At 45.1% G+C, this 21,399-nt stretch overlaps 1 protein-coding gene across 1 annotated transcript in view; it reads left to right on the plus strand.

Annotated features, from left to right (window-relative positions):
- The window catches only part of LOC126143900 (farnesol dehydrogenase-like), a 121,095-nt gene that overhangs the window by 37,942 nt on the left and 61,754 nt on the right, over nucleotides 1-21,399 (plus strand). Inside the window, exon 3 of the mRNA XM_049915456.1 lies at nucleotides 6,647-6,776. Within this exon, the coding sequence (XP_049771413.1) occupies nucleotides 6,647-6,776 (130 nt within the window). The remainder of the gene's footprint in view (nucleotides 1-6,646; nucleotides 6,777-21,399) is intronic.

Genomic DNA, 21,399 nt, shown 5'->3' on the forward strand with positions numbered 1-21,399 from the left:
TATTACAGGAAGGATTCGCTAGGAATAAGAAGTGTAGAGAACAATAGTATAGGTATACCTGCCGACGTCGCAAGCAGAAGATGAAGAGATACAGAAAGTATATGAGGATATTGAACTGGTGATTCTATACGTAACGAGAGATGAAAATTTAACAATCATGGGAGTTCGGAATACGATTGTAGGGGGAAGGAGAATAGGAAAGGGTTACCGGAGAATATGGTTCAAATGGCTCTGAGCACTATGGGACTTAACATCTTAGGTCATCAGTCCCCTAGAACTTAGAACTACTTAAACCTAACTAACCTAAGGACATCACACACATCCATGCCCGAGGCAGGATTCGAACCTGCGACCGTAGCAGTCGCGCGGTTCCGGACTGAGCACCTAGAACCGCGAGACCACGGCGGCCGGCGGAGAATATGGACTTGACACTAGGAATGAGAGTGCAGGAAGACTAATAGTGTACTGCAATAACTTTCAACTATTAACAGCGAATGAATCACAAGAGCATTCTTGGAAAAAGTCTGGAGATACTGCAAAATTTCAGTTAGATTACATAATGGTGAAGTAGCGATTCCGAAATCTGATACTGGATTGTAGCGCACCCAGAAGCAGATAGACTCAGTTCACAGTTTAATAATGATGGAGAGTAGGCTGCTGCAAAGAAGTGGGATACGGAAATGCTAAGGAATGGAGAGACGGGCTTGTTGTTCTCTCAGGTTATAGATACTGCGACAATGAGCAGGACAGTAGACTTCACAGTTGAAGAGGTATGGATAATCCTAAAAACGGCAATCACAGAAGCTGGAAAGAAAAATATTGGTTAAAGTAAGGTAACTGCGAGGATACCTCAGCTGTTCGATGAAAGAAGGAAGTACAAAAACGTTCAGGGTAATTAAGGAATACAAAAAGACAAGTCACTTAGGAATGAAAAAAACAGAAATTGCAGGGAAGCTAAGGGAAACGGCTGCATTAAAAATGTGTAGAAATAGAAAATTAAGTTATTGTCGGAAGAACTGAGTGAGTGTATAGGAAAGTCAAAACAATCTTCAGTGAAATTAAAATCAAGATCAATAGGAATTCCATTATTAAATGCAGAGGAACGAGCGGATGGATGGAAATAGTACACTGAATACCTCTATGAGGGGTAAGACGTCTGATGACGTGATAGAAGTAGAAACGCATTTGATAGGGAAGAAACAGGGGAAAAGTATTAGTCAGAATTTAAAAGAGCTTTAAAGGACCTAAGATGAAGTAAGGTAGAAGGGCCAGATAAAACTGCATTCTTTCTAAAATCATTGGGGGATGTGGCAACAAAACGACTATTCACGTTGATGTGTAGAACGTATGAGACTGCAGATACCATTAGACTTCCGGAAAAACATCGTCCACACACTTCCGAAGATAGCAAGACCCGACAGGGGCGATAATTATCGCCGTCAGCTTAACAGCTCTGCATCAAAGCTGCTGACAAGAATAATATACGGAAGACTGGAAAAGAAAACTGAGGGTCTATTAGATGACGATCAGTTTGGCTTTAGGGAAGGTAAGGGTGCCAGAGAGGCAGTTCTGACATTGCGCTTGATAACGGAGGCAGGGTTGAATAAAAGTCAACACATTCGAAGGATTTATAGACCTGGAAAACTCGTTCAACAATGTAGAATGATGCGCGGTGTTTGAAATTCTGATAAAAGTTGGGACTCGCTATTGGGAAAGACGGGTAATACATAATATGTACAAGAATCAAGAGGGAACAGTAAGACTGGGAGACCAAGAACGAAGTGTTCGGATTAAAAAGGGTGTAAGACAGGGATGTAGTTTTTCACTCCTACTGTTCAGTGACATAAAAAATAAATAAATAAAATAAAGCAAAAAATAAAAGAAAGATTGAAGTGCAAGATTAAAATTCAGTCTGAAAGGATAAGCATGATTCGCTGATGACATTGCTATCCTCAGTGAAAGAGAAAATAATTACAGGACCTGATGAATGGAATGAACACTCTAACGGGTACAGAATATGGCTGAGAGTAAACCGAAGAAAGGCGAAAGTAATACGAAGTAGCAGAAATGAGAATAGCGAGAAACTTAACATTAAAATTGGGGATCACGAAGTAGATGAAGTCAAGGACTGCTGCTGCATAGTCAGCAAAATAACCCATGACGGACGGAGCAAGGAGGACATAAGAAACAGAGCACTGCAAAAACGGCATTCTTGGATAAGAGAAGTCTAATAGTATTAAACTTAGGCGTTAATTTGAGGAAGAAATTTCTGAGAATGTACGTCTGAAGCACAGAATAGTATGTTAGTGAAACACTGACTGTGAGAACCAGAATAGAGAGACTGGAATCATTTGAAATGTGGTGCTACAGGAGAATCTTGAAAATTAGTTGAACTGTTAATGTAAGGAATGAGGAGGTTCTCCGCGGAATCGGCGATGAATGGAATGTATGGAAAACACTGACAAGATTAAGGGACAGAATGATAGGACATCTGTTAAGGCATCAGGGAATTAAGGAAAAAAAAGAACGCTATAGCTTGATGTCGAATGTCTACCGATTATCCTTAATCCTCATGGTCTTTGTCCAGTGAATCAATCATTAGATTACTCATTATCCATGAAGCTTAGTTGTTTTATTTGTTCTGTGTTATTTCTCTCAGTGTAATTTTTTCAGAAAATTCGTGTTATGCATTTGATACAGATACTTTTTCCTAAGTCGGGGGTCAATGTGACCGACATTTTTTTCTTCAGATAGATGAAACCACTTTTTGTCGAGATGAGTAATGATTTTTGAGAGAACCATCACACAGAACTCATTTCTCATGGCCAATCTTTTCATCACATTATTCTATTGGGCGACAGTTCTGATTACTATATGTGATTCTATGGGGAGTGATCAGCCTGCAGCAAGGTCCAACCAATGCGGATCGTTGTGGCTGTGTGAAGGGGTATCCAATTCGTTTGCCATTTTTCACTTTGTTAAAAAAATTAGATTTCATTACAACTTTCTAACAAGTCCTTGTAACTTAACTACATCTGCGATATTAAATACTTTGAATGAAATTGAAAAGACGTGCACTCAGTATTAAACTACATGGACAAAAAAAATCTCAGCATCAAGGAAACAAACGAAAGTTCATTGTTCAAGGCAGCTTTATAAGGGTGGTGCCAGTAGCACCAGGTTTGCTTTGAATACGCACTGTAATGGTCCTGAGCGTTAGTTACCTTCGAGATTGGACGTAATGAGCTGATGACAGTCAAGAATGCCTCTAAGACAAAGAGACGCCACTATCAACAGCTCACCGAGTTTGAAGAGGTCGTGTAACACGAGAAGATGAATGTTCATTCCGCGATGTTGTAGCAAGACTTGGCGGTGATGTAGCCACTGTACGTGATTGTCTGCCCCGATAGCTGAATGGTCACCGTGACGGACTGCCGTCCTAAGGGGCCCGGGTTCGATTCCCGACTGGGTCGGGGTTTTTCTCTGCTCAGTTACTGGGTGTTGTCTTCATCATCATTTCACCCCTATCCGGCACGCAGGTCGCCCAATTCGTCGTCGAATGTAATAAGACCTGAAAAACGGCGGCCGGACCTGCCCCGTAAGGGGCCTCCAGGCCAATGACGCCAAACGCTCATTTCCATTTCCATAGCTCGAAATTTGCTGTACAACTTCGTGGAACATCCCCACTTCAACCCCTACAATTTCATGAAGTTCCGATTGGTGGAGGCACTAAACGCAGCCTTCAAAACGGTGTCAGTAATGGAGCTGCGTTCCAAGCAGATAGCTGTCATTGAGTTTCTACTGTCGGAAAAGCAAACCATTGCAGATATCCATAGACGCTTGTAAAAAAGCACGGCGAGTCGTTGGGCGAGGCGTCTGTCATCATCGCAGTCTCGTCGCGGAAACCTGTCCGATCTCGTGCACGCTGACTGGTCGCATTTGTCCACCAGTTGTGTTACTCAGAGGTGTATGCTGATTGGGCTTCTTGCTGCCCAGCAGAAGTCCGTAAAGAACACTGAAGGATCATTGGTGTGGAATTACTTGCGCTTTAAGAGCCTGATCGTGACAATTTCTTGTTGATCATCTTCACAGGCGATGAAACAAGGGCTGATCACTTCGAACCGGAAACGAAACGGCAATCCATGGAGTGGTGCCACACCACCTGTCTCCTCCGAAGAGAAAATTCAAAGCCGCAACCTCAGCCATTAAAGTTAAGGCGGCGATCTTCTGGAGCTCTTTTGTTTCTGTTTGGTGTCCTCCCTCATGTTGCAACTATCACCTGTGAAGTGTATTGTGCTATGCTCGGGAAATTGAAGAAACGACTTCAGCTTGTTCGTCAACACAAAAATCTCCATGACAACACAAGATGTCACACGTCTGCGAACCTGAGAGAAGCTGAAAACAAAAATCATTTGACAGTTCTTCTTCATCCTACCTAGAGCCCCGATCTCGCATCTTTCGACTTCCATCTGTTTGGTCCAACCAAGGATGCACTCTGCGGGAAGTAGTACGTGAATGATGGGAAGGCTATTGCTGTAGCAATACGTTGGGTCTGCCATCGGCCAGTAGAGTGGTACAATGCGGATATACAGGCCATCTCAGTAAGGTAACGTAATACCGTCGCATGAATGGAAGTAAGGTGTTGTAGTCAAAGGCGAGGAGAATAATATGGTGTACTGGGATCCTGACTAAAACCAACCTGGTTTCAGAAAAAAATGCGTCGTTTCACTTCTTGAACACGCCTAGTACGAGGCCGCAAAAGTCTTTGCTAACAGATGAGCAAGTCGGTCGCTCTCAGACCTTCTCGATGAGCCCGTCTCGTCTTTGCTTGCCTAACATGCTATAGCAGATTACATTCTTCCAATTCCCTCTACTACCTGTAGAAGAGCAGTGTGTTGTTTGTAGGTTTCCCATTAAAATTAGCGCTCGTTCTTTAATGTACTGGTCCATTTAATTCCTAGGTACCTTTTACCCTTAGGTAGGTGATAACTTCATTATAGTGAACTCGATTCTGGTAGGCAAATTTCAATTATGTTCTCGCTGCTAAGGATACCAAAAAGTCCTTTTATTTGTTTTTCTCTTATAAAGAAAAGATCTTTTAGTGTGCTGAATAGCAAGAAGAAAATACATTATCTCTTGCAAGTTACGATAAACAGGAAGTCACCTATGACCACTGTCAGTTTCCAGAACGATTGAAGTAATCAGTAGTAAAGCCGCTTTATAAAAAGGAAGAAGGGATAACGTAGACAATTTTAGACCTATTTCTATGCAATCAGTGTTTGCTAAAGCTATTGAAAAGGCTGTGTTTGTAAGGATAATTGATCATTTTGTATGACATAATTTGCTATCAAATGTACAGTACGGCTTTAGAAGTCGTTTAACAACTGAAAATGCTATATCCTCTTTTCTCTGTGAGCTACTAGATGGGTTAAACAAAAAGTTTCGAACGCTAGGCACATTTTTCGATTTAACTAAGGCTGAGAATGGCTGTGATGTGGGATCTGAGTGGAGTACAGCCAAATGGGGGGGGGGGGGGGGGGGGGTGCCCCAGGGATCAGTGTTGGGGCCATTCCTGCTCCTTATTTATATAAATAATATGCCTGCTGGCACTAACTTGGTAGTAAAGGATGTTGTGTGCGACATTGGCTCAGTTTCAAATAGTGCAACTTGTAGAAAATAAACTAACACTAACTGACAGTAAGACTCAGGTTTTACAGTTCCTAACACACAATTCAACAAAACTCGACGTTTTAATTTCACAAAATAGGCATATGATTAGTGCAATTGCACAGTTCAAATTTCTGTGTGTTCAGATAGATACTAAACTGTCGTGGAAAGCCCACGTTCAGGCTCTTGTTCAAAGACTTAATGCTGCCATTTTTACTATTCAAACGGTGTCTGAAGTATGTGATCGTTCGATACGAAAATTAGTCTACTTTGATTATTTGCACTCGCTTATGTCGTATGGTATTATATTTTGGGGTAACTCTTCCCATTCTAATAGGATATTTTTGGCTCAGAAACGGGCAGTTCTTTTCTGTCGTTTCCTTTAACAATATCAGCTTATTCCCAAGAACAAGCAGCTTTCACTCAGTTAATACTCGGCAGAAATCCAACCTGTATTTGGATCAGACTTTCGTACTTCTTGTACGGAGAGGTGTGCGGTATTATGGTGCATCCATTTTCAATAAGCTACCACAAGAATTCAAAAATATTAGCGGTAAGCCACGCACTTTCAAATCGAAACCGAAGTTTTTCCTCACAGGTAACTCCTTCTATTCTGCTGAGGAGTTCCTTGTAGAATTAAACTGATTATTATGTTATATTGTTGATTGCGTTTACCTTAACTTACGGTTTCACTTTATTTTGGTTCATAAATATATTATTTTTATCTGTTATTACTTTTATGTTGTTATTTCATATACTGACACGTTCCATGGCCTTGGAGATTTGCTCCTCAATTTGGTCCTACGGAAGTTGATGTGTAAATAAATAAACGTAAATCAGAATTACGCCGCAACCCTTATCGTGCTGACATATTTCACAAAAGCTTCTGCGACTCTGAACTGTAAATGTGTTTACACTTATTATTTTTCTCAGGATTATTTTGAGACAGTTTCCATGTCAGTAATTACTCTGCCAACAGCTGCTCCATTGTCTGAATGGAAACTGATCCTGGACGTGAACGTGCTGGGTCTGAGCATCTGCACCAGGGAGGCCGTGCAGGACATGCTGAAGAGAGGTGTCGACGACGGCTTCATTGTGAACCTCTGCAGGTAGGAGAACGCTGTTGTTTATATGGTTACCAGAAAGCAGCTCTACTTGTCACCAGTATCGACATTCATTTATTGTAACTGTCAGCCTTGGGTCACACAGATAGTATCACAACTTGTTTCTATATCTCAGTAAGTTGTCACTACAGGTGTTGACTTCGTTGCTTAGTAACTCTTTAATTGAACAGACAGAGCAGCGCTTACAGTACTCAGTTTGATGGATTCTATGCATCTGACAATGACTTACTAACAAATCGAAATCGGTCACGGTTTCGTGTCGCCGTGTAAATCATAGAGTTTTTCGTGAGGGCACACACAAAGAAAGAGCATGTCATACACTGCCCCACAAAATAAATGAATCACCCAGAAGACATGGTCATACACGTACACGCCATCGGCTTGACATTCATGCTCATAAATTAAGAATAATGCTGATACATGGTGAAACAACGCTCTGGTGGGCGGTTTGCGGGTTTAAATCACCTCGGGGCATTTGGCCTGCGTCGTCGCATGGTGTCGCTGGCAGCAGTCCACATACGCAAAGGGGTGTTGGTGCATGTCAGAGTACGGTGCAGCGAGTAAGTGTGCAGACGTTTCCAGACGTGCTAATGGTGACTGTGTGTAGAAAATGGCTCAAAGAACACATACTGATAACGTTATGAAGAGTAGGATACTAAGGCGACTGGAGGCTGGTCAAACACAGCAGGTTGTAGCATGGGCCCTCCGTGTGCCACAAAGTGTGATCTCAGGATTATGGCAACGAGTCCAGCAGACAGGAAACGTGTCCAGGCGCTACAATACGGGAAGTCCATAGCGTACAACGCCAGAAGAAGACCGATATCTCACCATCAGTGCCCGCAGACGGCCACAGAGTACTGCAGGTAGACTTGCTCGGGACCTTACCGCAGCCTCTAGAACAGTTGTCTCCAGACACACAGTCTACAGACGAATGAACAGACATGGTTTATTCGTCCAGAGACCTGCAAGGTGCATTCCACTGACCCCTGGTCACAGGAGAGCCCCTAAAGCCTGGTGTCAAGAACACAGTACATGGTCATTGGAACAGTGGTCCCAGATTACGTTCGCGGACAAGTCCAGTTATAGCCTGAACAGTGATTCTCGCCGGGTTTTCATCTGGCGTCAACCAGGAACCAGATACCAACCCATTAATGTCCTTGAAAGGGACCTGTATGGAAGTCATGGTTTGGTGGTGTGGTGTGGGATTATGATTGGTTCACGTACACTCCTGCATGTCTTTGACAGAGGAACTGTAACAGGTCAGGTGTATCGGGACGTAATTTTGCACCTGTACCTCTGCCTTTTCAGGGGTGCAGTGCGTCCCAACTTCCTCCTAATGGATGATAACGCACGGCCCCACCGAGCTGCCATCGTGGAGGAGTACCTTGAAACAGAAGGCATCAGGCGAATTGAGTGGCCTGCCTGTTCTCCAGACCTAAACCCCATCGAGCACGTCTGGGATGCTCTCAGTCGTCGTATCGCTGCACATCTTCAAACCCCTACAACACTTCAGGAGCTCCTGCAGGCACTGGTGCAAGAATGGGACGCTATACCCCAGCAGCTGGTCGACCACCTGATCCAGAGTATGCCAAGCCGTTAGCGGTCTGCGTACGTGTGACCATATCCCATATTGATGTCGGGGTACATGCGCAGGAAACAGTGGCGTTTTGTAGCACATGTGTTTCGGGACGGTTTTCTCAACTTATCACCAATACCGTGGACTTACAGATCTATGTCTTGTGTGTTCTCTATGTACCTATGCTATTAGCGCAAGTTTTGTACAGTGCCACATTGTGTAGCACCACATTCTGCAATTAACCTTAATTTATGAGCATGAATGTATATATATGATCAGAACTGTAATTCTCTGTCACTGACAGAACTGCCACACGAATGCTTTAGTGTTGCTCGTGTTTAGTGCCGTTACCGAGACTTATAGGGTGTATGTATGAGGGATGTGTACAGCGTCAGAATGTTAACTGATCACTCTAAAGAACACGGAGATACATCAGTGTCAAACAGTGTTTTTAGCGCCTCACAGAAATTAAAGGTACCTCACTTTATGTCACCATTTCGGTGGCTGATCGAATTGTATAATATTCAGATTTGTGGGGAATTCATGTAAGATAGTGGCCCAATGTTGAACTGGATGAGAACTTGATGACAGACATACTTGTCATCAGGGCAGTCACACTTGCTGTCAAGGTTCCAGTCGACTACATCTGAGCATTACAACATTCGCCATACTGTACACAAAACACATTGCAACCCCTTCATATCTGCACTGGCCGTCTGAGGACAGGTGATGCACTTCTTGCGACATTCTGTGTCATCCCCTACCATTGGTCGGAAACTGGCAGCAGCCGGACCAGGTAATTGCTTTAGGCCGCCATTAGCACCACAAATAAAATAGTTGCCATGACTGGGAACCAAGGACTGCTAATGAATGGCATCACGCTTTGTTCACCGATGAGTTGCAGTTCTGCACTACCACAGATGACCTTAGTCGGAGAGTATGACGGCGACCTGGCCAGAGGACCCATTCTCCAAATGTTCTGGAGATGCACAGCGGTCTTAGCTCCTAACGTCATGGCGTACTTGGTACGACTTCAGCGCAAGGCTGGTAGTGATTGTGGGAAGTCAGGCAGCATAATGGTTCAGCACGGTGATCCTGCAGCATCATGTTTTGTCTCTGAAATGCCAGTACTATGCTGCAATTTTAAAACAGGGCTATGCTTGTCTACAGATGGCACCTGTCTCTGTGAACTGCACGATTCTGAGGTACTCCTGTGGCCAGCAGGATCCCCTGATCTGTCTACCACAGAACATGTGTGGGAGCAGCTAGCATGCTAACTCCATCCCATTGCCAGTATTCAGGATATCAAGGACCTGTTACAAGAGTTGTGGGCTTGCATGCCTCAAGAGACGATAACGAATTTATGACTGTAGTATCACCCCACAGGCGTCGCAAAGTTGGCAACAAAATTGCAAGTTTCCTTTAGATGGCAACAGTGGTTGCACAGTATCTGTCGAACCCAGTGGTGTGGACCCGCTGAGCCAAGCCTGCAATAGCTCTGGACTCGGAACGCCCTTTGCTGCCGTGATATAGGACAGCCGGTGGCAGACACTCAACCCATTTGCACTCGGAATCTCTTTGCTACGACACAATAGTTCTTGCTTAGTACAGTGAGCCTCTTCCTTGTCGACACTGAGAGCAGGACTTTATTTGTTGCTGCATTATTTGTAATGAGTTTTCGTACGTTTGGTAAATTAAAAGCCAAGTAAATCTACTGTTTTTTGTGTTCACTTGTTAGTTAATCATTTTTACTCTGGTCCAGCTTTCCTATGTTGATAGTTACCGCACCACTACGTAGCCATCTCACCTTACTGTTTTGTACGAAGTCGTACACAACAATGACATCATTCCCAATCCAATGAGGGTGTGTGTCTGGGCAAGATGGGGTACAATGTCATTCTGATAAATGGACTCAGACTGCCAACTTCTTTGTAAATGTGACTCGATTTTCTTCCTTCCTTTCTGGGTGCTTCACCTTTTGTCAGACAGCGTAAATTATAACAAATAAATTCAGATCACAGATTCCAATAGTTTATGAAATTATACATCGAATGACTGCAATCACGAGTCGATTATAGGGTATATTAAGCAAGTACATAAACGTAAATTAATTATGCGCGGAATCCTAAATATACTAGAGTGTTGTGGAAGGATAAGACAGTCATGTCAGAATAATTTCATAAATCAGTTTCATTGAAAATCGTAGCATTATGTCGGCCATTAGGAAATAGCTGTTTATGTTCAACATTTGTTCACGGCTTATACGGTTGCGGAAGAAGACGTTTACCTGCGTTGACGACACGTCTTGAAGGCAGCTCTAGAGCTAAAAGGGACCTTGGATCTCATTATAATCTTAACAAAAATAGATGAGTGCAGCCCCCTTGCTGGGTTGGAAACCGGGACTACGATTCTAGCTGTGTAGCCACGGAAGCATGATCAGGTAGGTACACCACTCTGCCTCAGAGATCTGTCTCTAATTCGTTGCTCAGTCGTGTGACATTCGTTTCCCATTGGTTTGCGGTTGCTCATCCGTTCTTTGTCTAAAGGAACATGGGCACAGCAGTTTGCCGCCATGCTAGACTCATGCTCATAAATTCAGAATAATTGCAGAACGTGGCCCTACACGGAACTACCGCTAATAGCATAGGCACATTGGGAACACACACCACACAGATCTGTAAGTACACGGTATTGGTGATAAGTTGAGAAAACCGTCCCGAAACAAATGTGCTACAAAACGCCATACACAGGCCGCACAACGGGTTGGAATACTCTGGATCAGGTGGTCGAGCAGCTGCTGGGGTATAGCCTTCCATTCTTTCACCGATGCCTGTCGGAGCTCCTGAAGTGTCGTAAGGATTTGAAAACGTGCAGTGATACGTCGACCGAGAGCATCCCAGACGTGCTCGATGGGGTTTAGGTCTGGAGAACAGGCAGGCCACTCCATTCGCCTCATATCTTCTGCTTCAAGGTACTCCTCCACGATGGCAGCTCGGTCGGGCCGTGCGTCATCATCCATCAGGAGGAAGGTGGGACCCACTGCACCCCTGAAAAGATTGACATACTGGTGCAAAATGACGTCCCGATACGCCTGACCTGTTACAGTTAATCTGTCAAAGACATGCAGGGTGTACGTGCACTAATCATAATCACACTCCACACCATCAAAACACGACATCCATACAGGTCCCTTTCAAGGACATTAAGGGGTTGGTATCTGGTTCCTGGTTGACTCCAGATGAAAACCCGGCGAGAATCACTGTTTAGACTATTCCTGGACTCGTCTGTGAACGTAACCTGGGACCACTGTTCCAATGACCATGTTCTGTGTTCTTGCAACCAGGCTTTACAGTCTCTCCTGTGACCAGGGCTCAGTGGAATGCACCTTGCAGGTCTGTGGGCGAATAAACCATGTCTGTTCAGTCGTCTGTAGACTGTGAGTGGAGACAACTGTTCCAGTGGCTGCGGTAAGGCCCCGAGCAAGGCTACCTACAGTACTCCGTCTGTGGGCACTGATGGTGAGATATCGGTCTTCTTGTGATGTTGTACACTGTGGACGTCTCGTGTTGTAGCGCCTGGACACGTTTCCTGTCTGCTGGAATCGTTGGCATAATCTTGAGATCACACTTTGTGGCACACGGAGGGCCCATGCTACGAACTGCTGTGTTTGACCAGCCTCTAGTCTTCAGTCCGGAACCGCGTGACTGCTACGGCCGCAGGTTCGAATCCTGCCTCGGGCATGGATGTATATGATGTCCTTAGGTTAGTTAGGTTTAAGTAGTTCTAAGTTCCAGGGGACTGATGACCTTAGATGTTAAGTCCCACAGTGCTCAGAGCCATTTTGAAGCAGCCTCCAGTCGCCCTAGTATTCTACCCCTCATAACGTCATCAATATGTGCTCTTTGAGCCATTTTCAACACACAGTCACCATTAGCATGTCTGGAAATGTCTGCACACTTACTCGCTGCACCGTACTCTGACATGCACCAACACACCTCTGCGTATGTGGACTGCTACCAGCGCCACCGTGCGACGACCGCAGGTCAAATGCACCGCATGGTCAAACCGCGAGGTGATTTAAACGCTCAAATCGCCCACCAGAGCGTTGTTTCACCATGTATCAGCATTATCCTTAATTTAAGGGCATGAGTGTAGACTTCAGCATGATTTAGTCTCTGTAACCTTGGAGCCTAGCGTGGAGTGTCCAGCCTTGCTATTAAATGAGTCGCTTCGCGAGAAGATCGACGGACGCCATAACTCAGGGGCGGGCAGGAATCCTGCACGTGTGCGGTGCACTTGCACGCGTGCAGTTAACAGGCGTTCTGCGTGCACACAGGGGCAAGCTGACCACCCGCTTCTCTCCCCTCCCCATCGTACCATCTCTCCGCTCCTTTCTTTGCAATGCGTTTTGTTTCGTAGCTTGCTTTATTGAATAAAGGAATAAGGTTAATAGGAGTGCTTGAAAGAAATCATGGTTTGAAAGAGTACCTATTACCTACGATTCGTTTTATTTAATTATCATAGGTGTTTACAATACGTTTGTCTGGAACTAAATTTCTACACACGAACGCAAAGAGTTACATAAATTTTCATCACTGATGTTTGCTCTTAACCAAGACTTATGAATTTTCATAACAGAAAAAAATCTCTCGCAAACCTATGTCGAGCCAAACACTGACATTATCTTCCGGCTTCGCAATGGAGACGAGGAAACTCTTCCTGTGTAAAGTCGTGATAAAAGTCTATTACACGTCTTGCCTAAAGGAACTTATCTCTCACACGAGAATTACACTGTAGATCTATTAATTCAATTTGCAAATTGGGATGAATATCATCTACAGAAACAGCAAATGGTCTCGAGAACCATTCAAAAGCTTGGGATAAATATGATATAACCCCAAATCGCTTGAAAAATTCCTCTTTTATTGCACTAAGTATGGAAACATATTTTGTGTAATGTAATATCGTGTATAGACACCTTTTATTAACCTGACACGTTCCACATCATTACGAAGTGTATTCTCGGTTCAAATGGCTCTGAGCACTATGGGACTTAACATCTATGGTCATCAGTCCCCTAGAACTTAGAACTACTTAAACCTCACTAATCTAAGGACAGCACACAACACCCAGCCATCACGAGGCAGAGAAAATCCCCGACCCCGCCGGGAATAGAACCCGGGAACCCGGGCGTGGGAAGCGAGAACGAAAGTGTATTCTTGATCTATGGAACAAGTACTAATCTAATCTAATCTAATCTTTGCAGTTTTGTTCTCAGACAGTAGACAGAGTAGGGAAATGCGCTGCGTTCCCTGACGAGAGCTGTCGTTCCCACAGCTCAAGCTTGCTATTGAAAGCTTGTACCTTTTCAGCCATTTCACAAATTAGCTGATTTTCTCCTTGTAAACTTGTGTTCCATGCATTCATCTGTCCGGTAATGTCCACTAAAAATGCAAGGTCGACAACCAACTCTGGATCTTCTAACTTGGGGTCGTACCTTCCTTTGTCCTTTAAAAACTGATTTATTGTTATTCTCAGCTCAAAAAATCTTTTGAGTACATTACCGCGGCTAAGCCAGCGGCCTTCACTGTAGTATGGTATGTTACCGTACTCTTCTGCAATTTCAGTTAAATACACTCCTGGAAATTGAAATAAGAACACCGTGAATTCATTGTCCCGGGAAGGGGAAACTTTATTGACACATTCCTGGGGTCAGATACATCACATGATCACACTGACAGAACCACACGCACATAGACACAGGCAACAGAGCATGCACAATGTCGGCACTAGTACAGTGTATATCCACCTTTCGCAGCAATGCAGGCTGCTATTCTCCCATGGAGACGATCGTAGAGATGCTGGATGTAGTCCTGTGGAACGGCTTGCCATGCCATTTCCACCTGGCGCCTCAGTTGGACCAGCGTTCGTGCTGGACGTGCAGACCGCGTGAGACGACGCTTCATCCAGTCCCAAACATGCTCAATGGGGGACAGATCCGGAGATCTTGCTGGCCAGGGTAGTTGACTTACACCTTCTAGAGCACGTTGGGTGGCACGGGATACATGCGGACGTGCATTGTCCTGTTGGAACAGCAAGTTCCCTTGCCGGTCTAGGAATGGTAGAACGATGGGTTCGATGACGGTTTGGATGTACCGTGCACTATTCAGTGTCCCCTCGACGATCACCAGTGGTGTACGGCCAGTGTAGGAGATCGCTCCCCACACCATGATGCCGGCTGTTGGCCCTGTGTGCCTCGGTCGTATGCAGTCCTGATTGTGGCGCTCACCTGCACGGCGCCAAACACGCATACGACCATCATTGGCACCAAGGCAGAAGCGACTCTCATCGCTGAAGACGACACGTCTCCATTCGTCCCTCCATTCACGCCTGTCGCGACACCACTGGAGGCGGGCTGCACGATGTTGGGGCGTGAGCGGAAGACGGCCTAACGGTGTGCGGGACCGTAGCCCAGCTTCATGGAGACGGTTGCGAATGGTCCTCGCCGATACCCCAGGAGCAACAGTGTCCCTAATTTGCTGGGAAGTGACGGTGCGGTCCCCTACGGCACTGCGTAGGATCCTACGGTCTTGGCGTGCATCCGTGCGTCGCTGCGGTCCGGTCCCAGGTCGACGGGCACGTGCACCTTCCGCCGACCACTGGCGACAACATCGATGTACTGTGGAGACCTCACGCCCCACGTGTTGAGCAATTTGGCGGTACGTCCACCCGGCCTCCCGCATGCCCACTATACGCCCTCGCTCAAAGTCCGTCAACTGCACATACGGTTCACGTCCACGCTGTCGCGGCATGCTACCAGTGTTAAAGACTGCGATGGAGCTCCGTATGCCACGGCAAACTGGCTGACACTGACGGCGGCGGTGCACAAATGCTGCGCAGCTAGCGCCATTCGACGGCCAACACCGCGGTTCCTGATGTGTCCGCTGTGCCGTGCGTGTGATCATTGCTTGTACAGCCCTCTCGCAGTGTCCGGAGCAAGTATGGTGGGTCTGACACACCGGTGTCAATGTGTTCTTTTTTCCATTTCCAGGAGTGTATATATGAAACTGTCTATGTGTAAGCCCGTGGGGTCTCAAATAATTAACTGTCCGAATAACCACTTGCATGACGTCCCCCAGTTTTTCTGCTTTTGCTCAGAGTACTTCTTGGTGCAAAATGCAGTGGATGCTGTACAATGATTCTTCTGCACGCTGTAGCTTTTTTCTTAGTAATCCAACAAATCCCATTTGTTCCCCTGTGTTTGCAGGTGCTCCGTCTGTTGTCACAGACACAAAACGTTGCCAGTTTAAGCCAGCTGAATCGACAGCCTCTTCAACGGCTTTTAGGATGTCCGCGCCGGTGGTCGTGCTTTTAAAGATATCATATCTAAAAAAATCCTGTTATGTGCAGAGCAGTGTCCACGCCGCAAACATAAATCACTAATTGCGCGGTATCTGAAATATATGTGGAATCATCAAGTGCGATGGAATATGCAATAAACTCCTGCACTGCACTCCTTAATTGACGGTAAACGTCGCCTGTCATAGCACTTATACGACGACTTACAGTTCGCCGAGAAAAAGTGAGAGCTCAAAACTGATTTGCATTCAGTGGGCAAAGTAAATCAGTAGCGTCACTGCTGCACTCTTTATAAACTCACCTTCAGCAAATGGTTTTCCAGCTCTCGCTATATTAAGCACAGTCTTATAACTTGCACGTCCGCTGGGCTATCATCGCTGTCGTCCTGAATAATTGAAAACAGTGCTCCATAAAATGTTAAATCAGTTGGATGAAAGACATGACAACAGAAAGTCGCAGATCTCTCGTGACAACAGCAACTTACGTCAGATTCATCTAGTATCGTGAGATCGCTCTTCTTAAGCTCAGTCAATTTCCCCATCCGCTCAGAATCCGACAATAAATTGTACACGTCCTTATGAAATTTATTATAATGGCGTTCAGTAATAAACTTCCGCTGACCACATATTACACATTTCGAATTGTCACCTTTTTGGGCAAAGAAAAAATGAGTCTCCCATTCCTTTTTGAAAGATGGCAAATCTCCACTTCTCCGTTTCCTTGATTCACTCTGCATTTTCCGCTTCTTGAAATACAACGTTCCCTACGTAGTGGTCGCTTCTCATCAACGTCCGCAGCTTAGCCTGGTACTACACTGCCGCAACCTGCCGGCTTTCGCCACTGCCCCGGTCGACGATTGCACGCGAGCAGCACACGTGGAGCGCTGTGCGCTCATGAGCCCGCCCCTGCCATAACTGAAGCTAACCACGGTAGCGTTCGTCACCAGTGGTCACCCACCATGCTGCCACTGAGTTAGTTGGCGCTGCAGTCTATGTCACCCACTTGCAACGAGCCTGTACAACACTCATATAAAAAGCCAGTACACCCTTTTAGAGGTTTATAATTCACTCAAGATTTATTGTTGCAACAGTGAATACGGAGTACATGAATTGTGTTATGGGTTGGCAGGAGAGCCAACACCGGGTTACTAGAGGAAGCCGAAAGAGACGCGTTTTAGCTCACGCAGGCTGGCGTGAGGTCTGGAACAGGACAAGGAAATTAGAATTTAGAAAAACGGACGTAGCTGGTGGAATACTTAACCTTAATCCATTAATGATGAGCGTCGCTCTTGAGTGTACATTATTCACAATATCAATAGTAACTGGTAATGGCGCCTTGCTAGGTCGTAGCAAATGACGTAGCTGAAGGCTATGCTAACTATCGTCTCGGCAAATGAGAGCGTATTTTGTCAGTGAACCATCGCTAGCAAAGTCGGTTGTGCCACTGGGGCGAGTGCTAGGAAGTCTCTCTAGACCTGCCGTGTGGCGGCGCTCGGTCTGCAATCACTGATAGCGGAGATACGCGGGTCCGACGTATACTAACCGACCGCGGCCGATTTAAAGGCTACCACCTAGCAAGTGTGGTGTTTGGCGGTGACACCACAAATTGATTACATTTACTGATAAATAGCAAAAGAGCATCTGACATAAAAGGTATCGACCCATGCTAAAACATCCAAAGTTTGTCTAGTCTCCATGCGCGGCAATGCAGGGGCCTATTCTGGTATCCAATCGATAGTACAGGTGGCGAATACTGTCGTGAGATACGTAATTCCACGCCTGCTCGACCTGTTCTCGAAGTTTTGTAACAGATGTCGGTTGACGAGTCACGCGAGTCAATTCTCGTCCAGTCACATCCCACACGTGCTCAACTGGAGACAAGTACAGAGATCGTGGTGGCCAGGGAAGTTGCTGCACGTCTTGCAGAGTTGAGTTTCATGTGCTGTGTGTGGAACAACACATCACCTTTCTGTTACAGGAATGGCAAGAGAACAAGTCTAACAACATTCTGCACGTACCGAGAACTGGTTGGCATCCCCTCCAGGCACACCAGAGTGAACGAGGGTTGTAGCTTGTCGCACCCCAGACCATACAGCCTGGGGTGGAGACAATGTGTCTTCGACGAACACGCTCTACAAGTCAGCGCTCACCAGGTCTACATCGCATGCGTGAAGGACTATCACTTGTGTGCAGGTAGGATCTGCTTTCGTTGCTGAAGACCACGGGGCGCCGTTCCATCTTCCAAGTGATCCTCTTACGGCATCGGCCGAGCAGTGCACATCGATGCTATGGTGTGAGTGGAAGACGGGCTAGAGTCCCACCGCTAGTAACCAGTTCGCAATAGTTCATGTTCTATGCTATGGTAGCTGTACGACGTACCACTGCTACCCTTACAACACGACGATCCTGGCGGGCGCCTGTGCTGTGTGAACGTAGAGATACATATCTATGGATGTAGGTTCACTTTGATCACTGATGCCAAGATCGTTACATAACTCACGCAGCACGTCCAAATAGCGTGGCAATAGTCCGAAAGGACCATCCATCACTCGGAAGGCTACACCTTAACCCAACTCGCTCAGTTGGTTGTAGAAAGCACGACTGCGTCTCCATGGCATGGTTGCCTGCTAGCTTCACACCTTTGCACTACACTAAGTCTTCTGGCCGTGAGCATTCCCTATTAGAGAGCATACATTGTCCACTCCCAAAATAATAATAATAATAATAATGATTTTATTAAGCAGTACTTGTCAGATGAAATGAGCTGAGAAGAATTGTCACTTCATGAAGTTAGAAACCTCAGAGTTTAAGCATTGAGAAACCCTAGTGGAGGATATTTGTGAAGGGGAGAGAGATAAGACGTATACGATCAAACCACGCACATTAAGACATTATTTTAACTGCAGTTGGACGACAACACAAGTGTTCCATATGTTATGTAAAGTAGGGTCCTCCAGTAGCCCATCAGATCACGGACTAAATATGTGATGGTACTATTTGAGACTACGCCAAGGGATACAAGCCCTGACGTCAACGAAATAATTGCAGTATCCGTAAGTGGTAAGATCGAGCAGAAACCTCCACGAGAAATCCGACATTAAAGTATTTACGTGTCAAGGGATCCAGGTAATGGAAATATCCCGAAAGGCTATTATCGAGGGTCATCTGCAACTTAGACGGCATATAAGCAAGAGGTAAAATGAGAAGAGTCAGTCTGATGGAGGAGATTGGTGGAGAATTCTGTTGGAGAAGTCTATGCTGTGGTAGCTGTACGACGTACCACTGCTACCCTTACAATAAGACGATCCTGGCGGGCGCCTGTGCTGTGTGAACGTAGAGATACATATATATGGATGTAGGTTCACTTTGTTCACTGATGCCAAGATCGTTACATAACGGAGGAGTCCGAGAGCAGTAGTACGGCAGTCCGCCGCAATCTGGGTATGCAGAAGTAATATTCGTAGCGAGAAGTCGGTGATCAGATCTGGAGACACACACAGCAACTGCAAGATAAGTCTGGGCAATAGCTCTGAACAGAGACGATCTGTCTTTGTCTCAAGGAACAGCTAGCACTTGTAGCTTCGTAATTAACAGGAACAATTTACGGAATAGTACTTGTCTCTTGTAGGCTTAGACAAGTGGCCTGCTCATAAGAGTAAATTGAATCTGACAAGTAGTACAGAAAGGGATTAGGAACTGGCACCCCTTTTATAAGTTATCAAAGAAAATAAAGCTATTACTTAAATAAATACTGAATTCTTCAGCATGCCCAGCCTGCTATTAATCCTAAAAGATTACCACTGTAACCAACAACCACGCAGTTCTACCTCAGAGAGCTTTCTCCCTCTCATCTCCGACAATAAAGGTGGACACTCAAACAACCCTCAGATTGTCGTCAACGTTCCGATCGCACTACAAAACTGTGCTGGGACACGACAACACAGACGACATTTTGCTAGCTATATCACTATCTGTTGGCGGACGGCGTTGAAGCCATAATCAGTACATCTACTATCTCCCCAGTTGGTATACGCGATGATCGGATGAAATTCAACGACGTCTTTCCAGGTGTACCATTTTTCCGCCAGTATAGATAATTACCAAAAAGTTGCGATGCACAGATACCGCCCACAGGAAATTTAAAGAGGCCTTTGGAGAAAAGAGAAGCAGCTGTATGAATACCAGTCCAAAACAAGGAAGAGAAAGCTGAAAGGTGGAAGGAGTATATACAGGGTCTGTACAAGGGAACTGAAGGCAGTGTTATAGAACTGCAAGAGGACGTAGATGAACATGATGTGTGAGACATGATACTGCAAGAAGAATTTGATAGAACAGTGAAAGACCGAATTCGAAACAAGGTTTTGGGTGTAGGTGACAAATCGTCAGAACTGCTGATCGCATTGGGAGAGCTAGCCATGACAAACACTCCCATCTGGTTTGCAAGATGTATGAGACAGTCGGAATATCGTCGGACTTCAAGAAGAATACAGTAATTCCAGTTCCAAAGAAAGCACGTGGTGACAGCTGTGAATATTAACGAAGCTGTCAGTTTAATAAGTCATGGTTACACAGTACTGACACGAATTCTTTTCAGAAGAATGAAAAAAAAACTAGTAGAAACCAAAATGGGGGTCGAACAGTTTGGATTCCGGAGAAATATAGGAACACGTGAGCCAATACTGACCCTACGACGTATCTTAAAAAATAGGTTAAGGAAAGGCACACTTAAGTTCATAGCATTTGTAGATCTAGAGAAAGAAAACGACTCCAGTGTTCTCTTTCAAATTCTAAAGGCAGCATGGTTAAAAGACAAGGAGCAAAAGACTGTTTACAACTTGTACAGAAACCAGACGGTGATTATAAGAGTCGAGGGTCGTGAAAGAGAATCAGTGGTTGAGAAGGGAGTGAGACATAGTTGTAGCCTATCCCTAATGTTATTCGCTAAGTACATTCAACAAGGAGCAAAGGAAACCTAAGAAAATTTTGATTAGTAATTAAAGTTAGAGACTGCCCATGACACTGTAGTTGTGTCGGAGACAGTAGAGGACTTGGAAAAGTAGTTGAACGAATTGGACAGTGAAATGAAAAACGTATATAAGGGGAACATGAACAAAAGCAAAACAAGGAGAATTAAATCAGGTGATGCGGAGGGAATTAGATTATCAAACGAGGCTCTTAAGGTAGTAGATGATTTTTGTTATTTTGGCAGGAAAATAACTGATGATGGAAGAAGTACAGAGGATATAAAATTTAGGCTGGCAACGGCAAGAAAAGCCTTTCTACAAGGAAGAAAATTGTTAACATCGAAAACACATCTACATCTACAAAGATACTCCGGAAACCACCGTACGGTGCGTGGCGGAGGATACCCTGTACCAGTACTTGTCATTTCCTTTCCTGTTCCACTCGCAAATATAGCGAGGGGAAAACGACTGTCTGTATGCCTCCTCATGAGCCCTAATTTCTCGTATCTCATCTGCCTGGTCCTTACGCGCAATGTATGTTGGCGGAAGTACAATCGTTCCGCAGTCAGCTTCAAATGACGCTTCTCTAAATTTTCTCAGTGGTGTTTCTCGAAAAGATCGTCGCCTTGCCTCCAGAGATTTCCATTTGCGTTCCAGAAGTATCTCCGTAACGCTTACGCGTTGTTAGAACCTACCGGTAACAAATCTAG

Source organism: Schistocerca cancellata, chromosome 2, assembly GCF_023864275.1.
Source record: "Schistocerca cancellata isolate TAMUIC-IGC-003103 chromosome 2, iqSchCanc2.1, whole genome shotgun sequence".
Taxonomy (NCBI): Eukaryota; Metazoa; Arthropoda; class Insecta; order Orthoptera; family Acrididae; genus Schistocerca; species Schistocerca cancellata.